Raw genomic sequence first — 16,672 nt, 5'->3', positions numbered from 1 at the left:
TTTTTTTTTTTTTTTTTTTTCTGAGACAGGGTTTCTCTGCGTAGCTCTGGCTGTCCTGGAACTCACTCTGTAGATCAGGCTGGCCTCAAACTCAGAGATCCGCCTGCCTCCGCCTCCAGACTGCTGGGATTAAAGGCGTGCGCCACCACAGCCAGCTTTATTATTCTACTTTTAAAATAAAGTTCTATGTGGATTTAGGTGAGTGGGGAGGTAGGGAGTGTCTGGGAGGAGTTGGGAGAGGGGAAACTGTAATCAAAATATACTGTATAAAAAAAAAATCTATTTTCAACAAAAATTAAAATTATGTATATCTATATATCTATATGGTTAGAACCATATTTATATGAGTCTTACAGAATCTCAAGAAGGGCCCGATAGAGGAAAAGAGCTTTAAAAAGTCCATGGAGCCAGAATGTCCTTCAACTACTGTAAGTTGGTGGTACAGTAATCCAAAGCCAATGCCTGCTTGCTAAAGAACACCTTCTTGGCGAACCTTAGTTATTCTCAGATATTTGACACAGATGGGTCTCCTTGTCTTATTCAAACCAAGTAGAACCAGAAGGGCAGTACTGGAGCTTGGTCCACTGCCCTCAGAACGGGGGTGCGGCTTAGTCTCTTCCACCCGATTATATTACAGCTGACACTTCCAAGAGAGCCAGGATATCTATAAGAACCTTGCACATGGTCCTCAGGATATTGGTCCTCAGGAACGGATCTATGGCAGACTAGGTTGGATGAGTGCCAGGGCACCAACACAGGCATTCTAGGGGCAGTGTCTTTGGCAAGTGTTTGTGGACAAAAGCCACAAAAACTTAGGGATTGTAGGGTCTGCTTCCCCCATCCAGGATGCACCAATCTCTTCCGGTCTTACAGAGACTTTCAAGCCTTATTTGAAAAAGATGACTAAAGGCAACAAAGAGCCTGTTTCTTTCAGGGTCGTCAGAGGGCAAGAAGCCGCTCTCTGTCAGGGGCCTCCTGCAGCCTGGTACCATAATGATGTCCCTGAGTTAAAATCACAAGCAGGTAGAAATAAATGCTGTACATCTTAACAGTGTTTTGCAGGGTGTATATCCCATTTTATCCAAAGGCAAAGCGTATGCTAACCAGGGAATAGTTCAGCCACAAACAGGAAGGTGGCCAGGCCTGCTCCTTGTCTATGGAACTTCCCACATTCCTCTGAAGTTGAAAGGTCATCATTGGCTAAACATAAAACTTTAAGCCACTGACTTATTAAGGCAAAAGATCACAGACTTTCTGGGTTCCTCGATGGGAAGATGATACCGCTGAGGCTGCAGGGGGAAAAGAAACGTATATCCTGCCTACTTGGAGAAACAGCCACAAAGATGGTGTCATTACAGCAACAGGGGGCAGGATGAGGGCAGCTGGGGATTTTCCAGGCACAGGACTAAAAGACACAGCAACGAATACACACCCACTCTGAGTCCTCCCACGTCCCTCCTTGAACTTACGTCTTTAGCGGGGTCTTCTTCTTCTTGGCGGGTTTATTCAACCCATCCCCATCCACTTCGATGGTGCTGGCTGGGATCTCAAAAGAGGCTGGGGATTTAGAAGGTGAGCTGGGGGTCTTAGAGGATGTCTTAAAGGGGTCAAGGGAGTCTTCACAGGCATCGGGGTCAAAGTTGTATGATTGTTGGGGCAGTTTGGGAGACTCTTGCATTTTTGAGGTGGAGGAAAAAGGGTTAAAATTAGGGTCATCCCACTTGTCTATATCAAAGGTGTAGGTACCTTTAGCAATAGGGATGTCACTGGGTTCAGTAGGGGACCTTGGAGGTGAGGCAGGAGTGTTGTCAAGTTTCTCGGGTGTCTTTTTCATCTTTGGCCTCCTTAGGGGCATTTTGGCAACTGGCTTCTTGCCTATCTTTTTGGTGGGAGGGGTGTTTTCCTGCTGACTGTCCCAGTTACCCTTGTCCTCAGAATAGTCAAACTCCAGCCTCACTGAGAGGCCTTTGGCAGGCAAGTCCTCTTGCCCCCCAGTGTCCGGCTGGGTCACCTCCACTGCTTCAGGGGCTGTGGTGAGAGGCACAGACTTCCTCCCCACAGGGGGTGAGTTCTGCACCCTGCTGCCTCCAGAAACCAGAGGGCTAATGTCCTCTGTACTCTCCGAAGTCAGAGGACAGGTGGCCGCGGGTACAGCGGCAGACTCCAGGGACGCCTCCTCTGACAAGGTGCAGCCAGGGCCCTCGGGTGTGGCCGACTCCGGCTTTGTCTCTGGCGCTAAGTGCTCCTCGCTAGGCACGGGGCTCTCTTCGCCCGGCTCCTGCTGGGTCTCCTTTACTGGGGGAGTTTCCGTGGGTTTCTTGCTGGCCGGTTTCTTTTTTAAGGAAGGCGGCCGTACTTTCTTAGTTCGCTTAAGGGTGCTGGAAGCGCTGTTGGATCCCGTGCCACACACATCTGTGGCAGGGGCCCCAGCTTCAGGGCTGCCCGGGCAAGAAGCACCGTCAAAGTCGCCGGCTTGCAGGCTGAGCGAGCGGGACAGCGTGGACTTGGAGGGTGGCACGGACTCGGTGGATTTCCTCCGTGTGCTCACCTTACACTCCTGACCCTTACTGTCGGCAGAGCAGGGCTCTAAGCTCTGAAAGTTATCCACCAGCTCAATGCTGTCAAAGTCCAAGTTGTAAGTCCCACTGCTGGCTATCGGCTTGTCTTCATCAAACACTGCCGAGGAGGAGTGTGAAGGACGGAAAGGGCTTCCTTCCACGGACTCGCTGCAAGGGCCATCAGGAACGATAACCGGCTCAGAGAGGCATCCTGAGGAAATGGAGACAAAGCTGTCACAAAAAGACACGGGGCACTTGGGAACAATTCTCATCCTGTGCCACAGCAGAGGTCGATAAACTCTAAAGATGGGCACCCCACAGAACCTGGTTTCACGACATCATCAGCTCCAGACCCTGGACAGGTTTCCCTCAGTTCCCTCCCTGACTATGGGAGTCAGGTGGCTGATGAAGGAAAAGCCGCATGGTTCATTCCAAAGCACTTTACCAAGTGCCTGACCCTGACTGGGGTCATGCCAGGAATCTGAGCAACAATCAGAGAAGATAAAGGCTTTTCCTCCCAGCCTAGCAGCCATTACCATCACCACCAAAGCATCCGCAAGTACTTGCTTGCAAGAGAATCTCAAGATCAGGCCTGATGACAGTCCCTCATGATGAAGGGATTGAAAAGGGTCGTTGGACCCTGACCTGAGGGTCCCATCACACCTACCCAAGCTACACATGGTCTCATGGTAGAGCGTGCAATGCCAGCTGAAGGGAGGACTCTATCTTTGTAGCTATGGAGAAATTGTCATTCTTGCTAAGATGACTTCCTGTGGTCTAGCTGTTTGGGGGTTACCCACACTCCGCAGGTAAGGCCAAGCTGGACTCTGGTGGAATGGTACTTTGAGTCTGTCATCAGTGCCCTCTCTGGTTTGTTTATATCTCACCAGGCAGTTCACAAAACAAAGAGACAGAAGAAGCTCTGGGGTAGGAGTACCCCTGGGGTAATAGAAACATAATGATGAGTCTGGTTCTATAAAAATAGCCCACTCTGAGACACCCATGCTCTCTGCTGTTGGGGTCAGTCTCTCACAAAGCTTCTTCACTTTGGTCACAAGCAAATGTTGCAGTCTGGGCCCTGGCTGATAAAGTAGAAGAAGACAGCACAAGGAAATGGATAAACCAGGCTCAGAAAAGGGCTTGCTTCCCTCTGTTTCCAGCCTGGTAAAATTTTCTCTCAGAAGCTTAATAAATATCCCTTGGATTGCGAGCACCCTGGGGAAGGCTACCTGTAAGTCTAGAAGTCAGCCCTGGCTCTGGACCTTTCCCTCTCTTCCCTAACTCTTACTCCATTAGGCGCACGCGCGTGCGCGCGCATGTGCGCGCGCACACACACACACACACACACACACACAACCATTTGCAGCCTCTGGCCCTGGCTTTGTTCCAAATTATTTCCCATCATCACCAAACAGACTCCTTCCCATCTCAGAACAGGTGTCTGCCTTTCCTGCTTCTGAGATTGCTATTTTTCTAAGGCCCCTGGGCCTTCAAGCATAGCTTCTTCCAGTAAGAAGCAACCTGGTGTTCCGGCCTCGTGACGGCTCTTGAAGGCAGACGGCAGAAGACCAGAGATGCTGAGGGGCTCCCATGGGCTTTGACAGCAGGGGAGAGGGGCCTCAATCATTCTTTCACTTCTGTAGATAGACTCTTCATTGCCAACCCTCCCTTCCAAACTGCTCCATCACCTTGGCAACCTTCAAATGTCAGCAGTTTTCCTCACGTCACGCAACAGTCAGTAGATATGCAGCATAACATCTGCTTTGCCTTCCTGTCTACTTACCCTGGCTTTCCCTAACTAAATCATGGGCAAAGAAACCCAGTCTTACTGCGGTTTCTTATCATCAGCCCAAAGGATGCTTGGGGGCAATCCCTTGTTGTGGAGGGCCAGCATGTTCGGCATATCAGCTAAGGATGTTTTGCCTCATCCTTAGCTTTGACCTACTAGATGCCAGTAGCACCTTTTATCCCAGTTGTAACAAAATGTCTCCAGACACTGCCTCCTGTCCCCAGGACTAACTCTGTCCGTGGTTGGGAGCTGTTATTCCACGGAGTGGTTCTCACAGCAGATGGCTCCCTCCAATCCATCACAAGGTTGGGATGACCTCTCCATGTCACTGTCACAGGCAAGCCCTGGTTTGCAAGGCAAGCAAGCTGGGTCCCCACTAGACTTCTACATAGCCACAGAGATCTGCATAAAGACTTCATTCATCCCAAACCTGAGGTACTCCCAACGTTGGTCACTATGGGGTATACCTTGAATACAGAGGCAAGGAAAGATGGGACTACAAGCCAATCTATCCACATCAGCATGTCCCTGGCACTGACTGGTATAGGCCTGGGCACACTGAGCCCTGGCTCTAGACTGTAGCTCAGTCGTGGGGAAAAACAGCATCTGCGCTCATTGGACGAGTCCCCAGAGGTTTCCAGGCTATGCTAATCAGCCCAGTTGCCCTCACCAACCAAGAATGGGTGGCTTCAACAACAAAAATGTGTTTCCTGCCGTTCTGAGTTCCAAGGTTGGAACATCACCTTCACAATGGAGGCATCAGCAGGTGTGGCCTCTCTTGGAGCCTTTCTCCTCGGCTTTCAGGTGATCGGTCTGGTCTGTTCCTTACATGGCCTTTCCTCTGAGCAAATGTAACCCTGAGGTCTCCTCTTGTTACAGGGTCTCACCCTAAGGCCCCACAGAACCTTAATTACCACCTGAAAGTCCCTATCTCTAACATATCCCATCAGGAGTGAAGGCTTCAGCATGGGGATTTAACAGGTTGTAAATCAGCCTGTAACATCAGTGCTGGGCAACACAACCTACACAAAGCAGATAGTCAGAGACAAGAGGGAATTAGAGGAAAGAGATCAGGCTGACAAGTGGCATCATCCACCTGACTGTCCGCCCACCTACGTTCACCAGAGGCCACATTGCTTAGCCTTGCTGGAGTGTTTCCCAAATGACACTGGAGATGGCCTCCTGCACAGTGAGTTCTCTCCAGGCAGGGATGCAATGGCTAGAATGAAGCCTTGGCATCCTGGCATGCTCAGGATGATCAATAAATCAAGCCTGCAGACCATCTAAGTACACAGATATGGAACACTCTCCTTTTTAAGCAGGCTGAGGGAGATCAACAGCATATTACTTGGCACTCTTGTGGCATTTCACCAATAGTTGTAGGAGACCCAGTGCAAGCATATGATAAATTCAAGACTTCCCATACTTTTCTACCCTAAAATACATCCAGGACACTCATCAAAACCTAGCATTCCCATTTACCCACCTACTGATCAGTCCATCCCTTCCTAAATATATTGGCAGAGGCAAGGCTCTGAAGGTCCATTTTAACAGGTGTCACACGTAAGTGTCCTGGTCAGGGAAGCTTGGGGCTAGTTCCTTTTTTAAAATAAAAAATAGAGGTATCTTGCCTGCATGTATGTCTGTATGCCACATATGTACCAGATTCCTGAGGAGATCAGAATAAGATTATTGGATTCCCTGAGACTGAAGATACAGACAGTTGTGAGCTACCATGTGAATGCTGGGAACAGAAGGCAGGTCCTTTAAAAGAGCTGCCAGTGCTCTTAACCACTGAGCCATCTCTCCAGCCCCTACTTCTTAATCTTACCACCTCTGTCTCATTCTGTAAGGCAATACTTTGGCCTGAGGGTTCAGGGTGAGCTCAGATAGAGCAGAATTAGTCCTGGGGCTGATCTTGGACTCCCTGTGGAGATCTGCCTTGGAGAGTGAAGCTGCTCAGACAGGGTCAGGTCTACAGTGTCTACTGCCCTCCTTGGATATGGCCCAAAACACAAGGCTCAAGAAACTAAACCCAGAATGGGTCAGCAAGAGTGGCAGAGGCCCTAGGCACCTTCTTTCTGGAAGACATGGCTGAGTCTTAAGAACCTCTGCCTGGGGAAGAGGGCTCTGGGCACTGTTCCTGGGTATCCATCTTACTCTAGTCTCTTCTCAGACCTCACTTAAGTCCCAGAGGTTTGCCAGAGATCAAGGATTTGGGATGAAAGCTGGAAAAATTCTATGAAAAGCAGACTTATTAGGATCCACTCTGTGAGAAGCTAAGAGACATGGCACTCAGGATGCTGAGAGCTCTATGGGGCTTTGAACAAATGGCATTACCTCCAAGAATCCAGGAGCACCTCTGTGGTGACAGTCCTACCAGAAGGTGGTCACTGAGCTGGAACCTGGGCAGCTTAGGCTGGGTCCCAGCTCTACCGCAGGCACAACAAATATCCCATTTCTATCCTGTTTGCTCTCTTTCCCCAGGGGCTGCCTACTGACTCATTATCCCTTCCAGATTCTGTTGTCATTTCAAAGACATCATTCCCTTCCATCCTTCTCCTTCAACATGAGCAGGGAATGAAGCCAGATAGAAGCACTCCCTTCAGAGGCCAGAGAGCTAACAGGTGGTTAAGAGTACTTCCTGTTCTTGCAGAGGACCCAAGATTGGTTCCTAGCACCCACAAGGTGCCTCGTAATCATCCATAACTCCAGTTCTAGGGGATCTGACCCCCCTCCTTATGACCTCCTTGAATACTAGGCAAACACATGGTGCACATACACACACACACACAGGCAAAATACTCATAAAAACAACAAAAACATCTAAAGAAATGTATACTTTCTTAAAGTGTCCCCTTGATATGCTGAAGACAGGCCACCAGGATTACCGACTCGAGAAGGCACTGCCAGGGTTCAGGATTGAATAAGAAGTGGCTGAAAGACTGTAACATAACATCTCAGTGTCCTTCACCAAAGCTCCTCAGCCGTGCTCACTACAGTCCATCCCAGGACACCTTTCAAAACATACAACTGATGATAATGACTGTGCAGTTTGGTTTTTATCATGTCAACACAAACCTAGACATATCTGGAAGGAGGGAATCTTTTTTGTTTTGTTTTTCATCTCTGTGTAGCCTGGGCTGTCCTAGACTTACTTTGTAGACCAGGCTGGCCTCGAATTCACAGAGATCTGCCTACCTCTGCCTACCTCTGCCTCCCCGAGTGCTGGGATTATAGGTGTGAGCCACCACATTCAGCAAAGAGAGAAACTTAACAAAGAAAATGCCTTCATATGATTGGCGAGCTTTGGGGGGCATTTTCTTAGTTGATGATTGACGTTGGGAGGGCCCAGGCCACTGTGGGCAGTGTCATCCCTGGGCTGGTGGTCCTGAGAGCTGTAAGAAAACAGGCTGAGTAAGCCACAAGGAGCAAACCAGTGAGCAGCATTCCTCCACAGCCTCTGCTTCAGTTCCTGCTGCCCAGGCTCCTGCTCTGGTTTCCATTCATGATCACAGCAACAGAAACCCTAAGACAACGATCAAATGTTGTGCCAGGACAACTGATCCTGTCCTTCCCGGGAACCATGGACTGAGCTACCTACCTGAGACCTAGGCATCCCTGGTTCACTGGCACTCCCGGAGCTGCTAGGGTTTACAGTAGGATTATGGATGAGGACCTGCTTCAGGACTCTCCGGGTTGCAGAGAAGTAAATAGATATCTAAAGACCACATCTTGGTGTTCCCACCTAAGTTTCCAAGGGCTGTGTGAACACGGCAGAGTAGTGCTCCCTGATTTCCTCACCTATCTATGCAGCCACGACTTCCCACCCTCCTGCCAGCCTGAGGTAAAGCAGGCTTTGAACTGGCAGCAAGCAGTGGGCATATGCACCCCTTGCTCAGTGGCTGCTCTCTGCCTGCACATTTCCTACCACAGGGCAAGAGACTCACGTGCCCTTCTCCTTAAACATGGGGAATGTGTGCATGCTGACACATCCGAGTCCCTCCAGCTTCACTGGTTCCCGAAACCTGGGTACACAGTAATGATCACATCAGGAAGAGTAGGAAAGCCACCTGGCCCTGTGCTTGTAGAACCCAGACCCAGCTCTGAAAAGCCCTGGTCCTCAGCTTGTGTCCTCAGCCTAAGCACCTATAATCCCTGAAACACCCATGCAGGAGTCTCACTCTCAAGGTATGACCAGACCCTCTGGGAGGTAATTAATTTACGGAGAGTGTTCAGAATGGGATTACTACCTAGAGGGAGCCTGTCTGTCCTATGTGCCATGTGAGGACACAGCTGCTTGTAAATCCAACCTCCAAAACCTCAACGTCACTATCCAGAACCAGAGCTGTCCATGCTACTTTGTCCATAGGAAGGCTGGCGGAAGCTGAGGCTGTGCATTCTGGGAAAGTTATTTCATAAATGTGCTGCTGTTGTAATCCAGGGGTTCCTATGAGGATTGAATGGAAGGACACATGAATGTCCAGCACAGGGCATAGTCGGGACCAGGAAATAACAGCCACAGCCCCTCAGATCCTGCCCATGACACCTACTGTTCTGCACCCCAAGAGGAATACCTCAATACCAGGGAGCTTTGAGTCATGCTTGGGTTTTTCAGAGGAGGAGAAAGCAAATGCCAGCATGTACAGAAACAAGCCCTCTGTGGTGGACCCAGAGATGACAGAAGCATTGCTGGTGGCTTACATTGAGAGAAGCAGTCTAAAATCAAGAGACCCACAGGCTACCTCTTCCCAGCAGGAGGAAATGTGTAGGGACACAGGGCACTGGCCAGTTCCAATCACCATCAAGAATGAGTAGACAATCATCCAATCATCATCAGCAAGAATGAGTAGACAAGCTTTGTCACTGTGAGAAGGATGTCCCAGTGAGGATGGGCAAGAAACTCACCTCAGTTCTCCCACTATGTACCTGACTCCTTGCCACCTGACCATTCTACCAGCTCAGGCTGCAGCTCTCAGGACCAACTGACAGAGCTGCTCAGCCCATGGCTGAGTGCCAGTGGGCATAGGCACGACTCAGCACCTACATGGCAAGAAGCACAGCAGCAGTCCAGGAGCTCAAACGTAGTAGGTCCTGCGTGACACTGCCTGGGAGAGCTAGAAGCTATGGCTCCCCATCCCAGAGCCCCTCACACACCACAGGACAGGGAAGGTCTGTGACCCCAAAGGAAGGGATGCTGTTCAAATAAGGGATAATTTTCTCTCATCCAAGAGGGACATGAAGCAGACAAAGGTCTTAGTACAAGCCTAACACAGGGAAGATGCATAAGCCAAAGCTAATTTTTAATCAGGTGAAAATTACGTCCCACAGAGGGCAGTGATTTCAGAGATTGCAGGCTGCTACCTTCATTTATACACAGGAAAACTAGGCTCCTCAGATGGGGACAGATGCAAGGTGGGCACTCAGCATCCTGTCCTGCTGTGCCATGGAGCACAAACACGCTCAGAAGGACCTAGCATACAGCAAGTGACTGCTTTGTAAAACAGGTTTCCAGGAGGGAAAACGGTGTTTGTGCTCATAGTCAAAGGTCTTGTCTATTATTTCCTGTGGTGCCCTGGGCTCCTTTAGTGACATTCCAGGAACTCTGTGGAGGAATTATAAACAATAGCTTTTCCTCTCCTGCCCTTTCTTTCCCATGGTTTTCAGAACAAACCCCCTCTCTCCCCAGGGAGACCCACGCAAGCAGCACAGTGCCTTCTCGTGCTTTTACAGGGCCCCTGTGGGTCTGCGGAATGGATGAAAAGATGGGAGGGGGGGCAGCTTCCGACATGTGCAACAAATCAGATGGTCTTTTGTACAGCCCAAGACAAGGAGGCGGTTGCTTCATGCAGAAACAATCCCCAGCTCCAGTCTCCTGATGTAATCTTCACACTGACAGGTTCACTGCAGTTTTCAAAGAAGATTGGTAAAGTCCCTGTTCAAAGATGCCAAGGGGTATAACCAAAGGTTCTAAGGGATTGTGACTCAGTGGCAATTAACATCTCCACCCATGTGCACACAGGTTCTCTCCTAAGCCTCTACAATGTTCATTCCTTTGTGAACAGTCATTTAAGTGAGAGGTGGGGCCGTGTGTGTTTGTTTTTAAGAATGGAGATAAGTCTCTGCTTTGTTGAAAAAGAAGTTAGGGAGTGGTTGGTGCTGCCATCACTGTCCTGAGGCAACTGCTACTCCCTAACAGTTTGCACCCCACCAAGATGAAGACTGAGAGGCCAGAGCCTCATAAGTGAAAGCTTGCCATTTATACCTGATGGACAGAGTTCCTGTGCCACAGTGCTCTGGGGTTCCATCTATTGCTTCATTTTTTTTTTTTTTTTTTTTTTTTTTAGACAGGACTCACTCATTTGGAATGCAGGCTATGCTTCAGACTCTGAATGGTGAGGTTCCAAAGCATCACGGCCAGACCTATAGATTTTTCCAACCTACTGTCTGCACTGGGATAGACATCTAGCATGTCTGACGCACACCTCAGAGCTTTTCAAAGTTCATTCTCCAGGACAAAAGACCCCCAAGTCTGCCCTGATGGAGCCCACTGGAACACAAAGGCACTTGATGTTTTGTGCCACTCTGTGTCTGCTTGCTTCAAGCATGGTGCAGAACATTTTGCTCTGATTTTGACTATTCTAAAGACAGCTTTGCATTCGTAGCTGGGTTAAAGGCTGAAGGAGAGTCAAGGCTAGGATTCATTTCAAAGGATAATAATAGCAAGCATTTCCACTTATCCCAATAATGACTTAGAGCATTCTTTCTGTTTTGGGAAAAACTGTACATGAGGGACTCAATGGTCCTTAGTTACTGCCTGGGCCGTTCTTGGATATAGCCGAGGCAGGAAAGAAGCAAAGTACAGAATTAATGGGCCACACAACCTAAAACACAAAGATGATCACAGCACCAATCAGCTGTCTCCACAGAAGAGATTCTCGGTCACCTGTCTTTTTTTTCTATCCGCTGGGGCAGCCATTCCAGGATGTGAGACCATCTTGGAGGAAGTTGTATATGATGAACAGGAGACACCATCACATGCTTCCAGATCATGGGGCTCAGTGTCCTCCGAGGTGACTGGTTGTGGCCCCCCACTGCCCTTTGGATCAGTGTGTGGTGGTAGATACAGACAGTTGAGCACCTGATTCCAAGCAGACGGAGTAGAGGTTGTGTCCCATTGTTATGTGGTACAACTACTCAGCTGTCTAAAGTTTATTATGGGGCAGGACAGGATGGCTCAGTGGTGGGTAACGGTTCCTAGGGGCAGTCAGAGCACTGGGCAGGGACCCTTAGAAGACGCACCAAGGGCCACGAAAGTGACCTTCTCTGTACCTGCCTTCAGAACAAGATGCTTGTTACTCAGCCACTTTCCACTAAAAAACTAGGGGTGAGTTTGTAAAAGTGATACGGAAAGTACCTTTTTCTGTCCATTATGACACAAAACAAAGGAAGGGACACGAGAGTCTCAGAACTGCAGATAGTTCTCTGGCTCCATTTCACCTTAATTCAGACAATCACACACACACACACACACACACACACACACACACACACACACACACACACCCATTCCCCTCTCATGCCAGTGTCTACACAGACTCAGCGGAGGAGCGCATGCAAGGAGAAACAGCATACCTGTCTGCCCTCAGTGAAGGACCCAGTCCCACAAAAACTGCCCTGCTCTATTCCCCAGCACAAGGCACCCCAGCTCTTTAAGACTAAAGCTTGGGGCTGTGTATACTTCTGAAACAATGGCCTGCGTAAACTGGCAGGGGAAAAAAAAATGCATCCACTTTTTAACATCAACATCAGGACCAAAATGTCATTTTAAGTTACAATGCGCTTACTTTGTGGCCAGGGCAAGCGTCAGCCCAGCCCCAGGCCTGTCCTCCTCCACTACCAGCTCCATCCCCACTGGGAATACCTCCAGCCAGGCTGTGGATTCTCAGCCCGCAAGCCTCAAGTCTACACATGGTCCCTCTTTAGACAAAGGCGGACATCAGGAAGACAGGGTTAGGATAGAAGAGGTGGCCCCTGGATGGGACTGCCCACAGCATCTAGTGCATGGTCTAGAGCAGCAGTTCTTAACCTGTGGATTGCGACCCTTTTAGGGGGTTGAATGACCTTTTCACAGGGGTCCCCTCTCAGATATTTACATTCCAATTCATAACTAGCAAATGACAGCTATGAAGTAGCAACAAAAATAATTCTATGGTTAGATGAGGAACTGTGTTAAAAGATCGCAGCATTGGGAAGATTAAGGACATGGTCTCAAGGCAACTGACTCTGTATACTTGTCACTGAGGAGGACAGAGGCCTAAACAGGACAGAATGGGGTTATTGCTCTCCAGGTCTAAGCATTTGGTTCCCGTGGGCCATCTCCAGCAGGTTGTGTCTCTTTCCAAACTTTATGTTAAACTTCCCATCAGAGGTGGTTCCATCTCCTCTGGTAGAATGGGGAAGCACACAGAACACCATCTATTTGGCAGGTGCCCTGAGATCTGTTCTGACCTCCCGCTCCCCCAGGAATCCCCACGTACCAAGGGCTCACCCAGCACTAACTTTTCTTACTTGTGTGCTGACACTCCCGCCCCCATCCCTCAGCCTGGTGGGCCTGTCCTTTCACAAGTGCAGAGTGAAATGAGCTGTCTCACATCATCATTCGTAGGGGAGAAGGGGTCAAAGAGTGGCATCTAAGATCCTGCTGGAAACCTGTCACAACCCTCAAACCTACCCAAGCCTGCAAGGGTAGGGACCAGAGAACCCAAGCAACACAGAAACACTTCCAGGAGGCACACAGCACAACCCACTCTGTTTACTCACAGACTTCACGGGAACCAGTGCAGCATAAAGAGTCAAGAGAAGGGGGCTCCAGCCGCTGTGGGCTGTGGACTGTCCAACAGCCAACTCTGTCCCCTAGAGCCTGTGACTCTTGACATTTGGTTACCTGGTTCTTCTGAGGCCGGTGGAGTGCTGACCTCAGGCTCTGGAGTGACTTCTGGGGGTGGCGGGGGAGGGGCTGGTGGAGCTTTGACAGGGGTCGTGGACTCCGGCGTCTCGAAGGCTTCCTCAGAGTCGGAACTCCTGATGGAGAGAGATAAGAAAAACAGGTGAGACAGTGCTGAGTAGAGATTCTGCTAAGAAGGCGTGGATGGCCTTCTGACTGCACCAAGCAGATGTGGGGCAAACGCTCAATTCAGTTTGAGGTGTGTCATCACCTCAAAGCATAATTCCCTGGGAACTAGGGTGAATCTGGCCACCGACATTGAGATCAAATGACACACTCTTTGAACAAAGCTCTACTTGAAAGACACATGTCCACCGTAGTGACAGAATTCGCGCACAGTGGATCTTTGGGTAAGCTTACACTATCTGGCACCGAGTCAGTCTAACAGATCGAGAAACTGTTTTTATGTTCACCACCACAATGGCTCCAGCCTGCCTCTAGGATCCTCATCTCATCAACTCCATCTCATTCATTCTCTCCCCACCCCAGCCTGCCATTCTTTCCACTCCCCGCCATCCCTGTGCTTCTAGAGATTTATTGGTCTCTTGTACTGGGCTGAAATTGCCATGCAGGTGGCTGGCCTTGTTTTACATAGTACCCAGACGGAGGGCAGTGAGTGACCATCTGTGGAGTGAGTGAATGAGAGCCAGGAAGCCTGCCAGTGGAGGGCATGCCAGGCCAAGCCCCAAAGCACGGCCAGCCACACCTCAGTGGTGTAGTGACAGACTTTGGTGGTCCCTATGGAAGTCTACCTGCAACGGAGTGACTTCTCACAGAGACCTGGGCCAAAAGCCTACCACAGAAAGGTTCTCTTGGTAACAAGAAGTCAGTGGAAAAGCCATGCCTGGGCACAAGAAAACTCTGCCAATGGTCTTTGCCCTTCCTGCTTCCCCCAAGCTACTTGATCTCAGCCACAGGCATAGGGAACCCAGTTATAAGTCCTACTGTCTACAAGACAGAGAGGAGAGCAGTTTACTGGCTCAAGATGACCTCAGAACCAAGGCCAACCTCACCTGTGAGGACGGACACTGTGGAGAGCAGCAACATGCGGGCTCCCATCTCTGAACAGTTCCATGGTGCCCAGATGCCAACTGATCACTGGCAACAAAGGAGGAGGCTAGCTACCAAGAGGGTGGATACGTGGGATGACTACTGAAGATTTATAATCCTGACGCAGGAGGAAACAGAACATAGCATACCAGGCAGGAGTCAATGCACTGGGTCACAGGGGCATCACTGAGATGCTCACAACTGTTCAGCTCCATTGGGGTCACAGGACCAGTTACCTTGGCAGATGTCAACTCTTCTAAAGCCTATCAACTGGCCAGCAGAGTACCAGCAAGCAACTGCTGTCTACTAAGACCCAGGAAAGAAGCCATGTGGTGAACTCCCTTTAAGATGTCTCCATCAAGGGCTAGGGACATGGCACACTTGGGCCGTGCTATTGTCTAACATGCACAAAACCACAGGTTCAACCCTTAACACTACATAAACCAGGCATAGTGGCGTGAGCCTACAGTCCTAGCACAAAAGGGGTCAAGGCAGGAGGGTCAGAAGTTCAAGGTCATCATCAACCTCGTATAGTCTTTGGAGCCAGCCTGGACTACATGAAACCCTACCCAAAAAGTTACCTAAATCAAAAAGAACAACTATGTCACTCTTTCTTTTACAACTTCGTATAAGAGCCTCATTTTGTCAGTGTCAGGTTGTCCACATTCCTAAGCATGACACCTACAATGCCGGGGCCCTGAAGGGGCTCAAAGAAATAAAATAAAATAAAATAAAATAAAATAAATAAATAAAATAAATAAATAAAATAAATAAATAAATAAATAAATAAAAATCAGAGCTGCTTTTGATGGGACCCAACAAGCTAAGGACAACTTTGTATAAATACTTAATCCTCAAAAATATAACTGGAAAGGCACTGCTTGTGGTTGTTGTTTTTTTTACACTCATATATGTTAAAGGACTTAGCTTTTGTCTATGGGGAAATTTTAAGTCTCATGTATACTTGGAAGGAACTTGGTAGGTGAAGTTTTAGGAGTATGAGAACACAGGGAGGCCGCACAAGTAAACAGCTTGCTAGGCCCAGGATGTAGTGCTGGGAACCAGCGTCCTCTCCCTAGCATAAACATCAGGAGACACACAGAGTCAACTTGTCTCTTTCTGGAGCTTCCCTGGGCAGCTAGCAGCCTGAAGTCCCCACTGCTGCTCCCTGCTGCCCACATCCAACAGGCCCATTCCACTGAGGACCACATCTGCCAGGAGCTAAAAGCCATTTCCATTAAAAAATAGCCCCAATCCCTACCTGTACTGTTCCTGCCAGTATCTCTTGAGATCTCTTTCATGCTACTACCAAAAAGAAAGCTTTCCCAGACTCCTGGCAAGGAATGCTGTGAGCATCTAGAGATGCAGAGGGGGTGGGGAGGATCAAAAGCTTGTCCTGTTGCTTCTGCAACCCTGGGCACTGGCAACTCAAGGCTTTGCAACATAAAGAGCCCTGGTCTTTCTCAATAGCACAAGTGACAAGGAGGGCCCGGTGTTCTTGCACCCTAGCAGTGAAGTCCAATGAGGTTCCGACTGCGGCAGCTGCCAGCCTGCACACCTGCTCAGAGGGCCACCAATCACCCATAAGGACACCATGCTCGCTGTGCCTCGTGGTCTTTTTACTATGAACTGTGTGCACCAAAACACCGAAGGCCGCCGTGGGCCAGCAGAATGGCACTTCTGGAGCCGCTGGCCTCGTTTGCGTATTTCCACACTACCTCCCAGGAGCAGAGAGCAAGTTAATTAGAGGAGGCAGATAGCAGCTTTTAAAAATTCGCTCTTTACTCCCTGTTCAGTTTCCCAGGGGCTTAAAAGCATTTCCAAGATCGAGGCTTTCCGCAGTCCGCCCACCAACAGTCTGTGCACAAGAATAGAGCGGCTGGGTGGGGTTCCAGCTCAAGCCCCACTGCTGGAGTCCCGGAGTGGCTGTTTTCTCCTAGCAAAGAACAAATAATTACACAGCTGAGACTCCAGACACTTTCAGAATGGAAAAGGGAAGGAGATTAATTTGTTATAAATATGTATCGGAAGGAGAAACGATGTTGCAATTTGCTAAAACCCCTCACATTTCAGGAAATATGTTTACCAGGATATGAAAATGTTATATATACCATGTAAGTAAATACCAAGAGTATAATGTATGTGTGCATGTATGTAGGGATAAATACAAAACATTAAGCAAGAGTATAATACATGCATACATATAACACACACATACACACACACATGCTTCTATATGAAAAGTACAACAGCCAGCATTTATGGAAC

At 49.1% G+C, this 16,672-nt stretch overlaps 1 protein-coding gene across 4 annotated transcripts in view; it reads right to left on the bottom strand.

Annotated features, from left to right (window-relative positions):
* Positions 1–16,672, bottom strand: part of Tacc2 (transforming acidic coiled-coil containing protein 2) — a 177,681-nt gene that overhangs the window by 30,640 nt on the left and 130,369 nt on the right. For all 4 annotated transcript variants that reach the window (XM_055608977.1, XM_055608980.1, XM_055608978.1 and 1 more), the window contains 2 exons: positions 13,295–13,431; positions 1,470–2,769 (listed from right to left, as the gene is read on the bottom strand). In XM_055608977.1, the coding sequence (XP_055464952.1) occupies positions 1,470–2,769; positions 13,295–13,431 (1,437 nt within the window). The remainder of the gene's footprint in view (positions 1–1,469; positions 2,770–13,294; positions 13,432–16,672) is intronic.

This window comes from Psammomys obesus, unplaced genomic scaffold (assembly GCF_907164565.1).
Source record: "Psammomys obesus unplaced genomic scaffold, mPsaObe1.curated_primary_1811, whole genome shotgun sequence".
In the NCBI taxonomy this organism is placed as follows: Eukaryota; Metazoa; Chordata; class Mammalia; order Rodentia; family Muridae; genus Psammomys; species Psammomys obesus.
The sequence above is the reverse complement of the archived record's forward strand: the minus strand, read 5'-3'. Positions and strand labels throughout refer to the sequence as shown.